Source organism: Aptenodytes forsteri, unplaced genomic scaffold (assembly GCF_000699145.1).
Source record: "Aptenodytes forsteri isolate BGI_AS27 unplaced genomic scaffold, ASM69914v1 Scaffold419, whole genome shotgun sequence".
Taxonomy (NCBI): Eukaryota; Metazoa; Chordata; class Aves; order Sphenisciformes; family Spheniscidae; genus Aptenodytes; species Aptenodytes forsteri.
In genome coordinates, this window is record NW_008795256.1 from 100,683 (window position 1) to 101,703 (window position 1,021).

At 72.5% G+C, this 1,021-nt stretch overlaps 2 protein-coding genes across 2 annotated transcripts in view; both read left to right on the plus strand.

The window, feature by feature from the left end:
* Window positions 1–195, plus strand: part of ANKRD34A (ankyrin repeat domain 34A) — a 4,316-nt gene extending 4,121 nt beyond the window's left edge. The window contains 1 exon segment of the mRNA XM_019472028.1: window positions 115–195. Within this exon segment, the coding sequence (XP_019327573.1) occupies window positions 115–195 (81 nt within the window).
* Window positions 195–1,021, plus strand: part of LOC103898799 (gonadotropin-releasing hormone II receptor) — a 1,969-nt gene continuing 1,142 nt past the window's right edge. Inside the window, exons 1-2 of the mRNA XM_009279151.1 lie at window positions 195–241; window positions 559–1,021. The exon at window positions 559–1,021 is cut by the window's right edge and continues 28 nt beyond it. Coding sequence (XP_009277426.1) covers window positions 195–241; window positions 559–1,021 — 510 coding nt within the window. The remainder of the gene's footprint in view (window positions 242–558) is intronic.

The window sequence follows — 1,021 nt, forward strand, 5'->3', positions numbered from 1 at the left end:
GGGGGGCCCGGGGGGCCGGGCACAAGGACGTGGCACCGCCACGGACGTGAGGACACCCCCACCGTCCCCTTCCCCGCGGCCTCGGTGACAAAAGGGATTTTCTAACCCCCGCAGGGTTATTCCCCGGGAGAGGAGGAGGAGGAGGAGGAGGAAGGACAGCCCAGGCTGGCCAGGGGACACCGAGAGGGGGGGTGATGCCGGGGGACACGGGTGACCAGCCTCGTCCCGCTGGGTCCTGGGGGTGAGCTGCACCCCCCGGGTGCTCCCAGAGCCGGGGGGTCCTCGGGGAAGGGGGGGACACGACACACACGGACGAGGCCACTGTCCCCAGCCTGGGGCCGGGCTCCTTTATGCACCGCGCCCCGGCCTCGGAAACGAGAGGGGACCCGGGCCGGCGCCATCGCCCTGGGTCCCCCCCGGGCTGAGACCCGACCAAACTCAGGGCAGAGGAGCAGGACCCTGCCGGGAGAATCGGGGCAAACCCGAAAGATGCTCAGCGTCACCACGTCCTGCCGCGGGGACGAGCCCGAGCGGGTCCCCGGGCTCCCAGCCCCACAGCGGCCACTGTCGGCATGAACGTCACCGGGACGGCGGGGGAGCGGGGCCGCGGCGGCCCGTCCTGCTGCCCACCTTCTCTACCGCAGCCAAGGTGCGGGTGGCCCTGACGTGCCTCCTCTTCCTCTCCTCGGCTTGCTGCAACGGCGCCGTGCTCTGGTCGGCCGCCCGGGCGTGGCGTCGGCAGCGGCGCCCGCCTCGCGTCCGCATCCTGATGGCCAACCTGGCGGCGGCCGATCTGCTGGTGACGGTGGTGGTGATGCCGTTGGACGCCGCCTGGAACGTCACCGTGCAGTGGTACGGGGGGGACGCGGCGTGCCGGGCGCTCATGTTCCTCAAGCTGGCCGCCATGTACGCCTCGGCCTTCGTCACCGTCGTCATCGCGTTGGACCGTCACGCCGCCATCGTCAACCCCTTGGCGGGGGGCTGCGCCGGGAGGAGGAACAAGGCGATGGTGGGCGCGGCG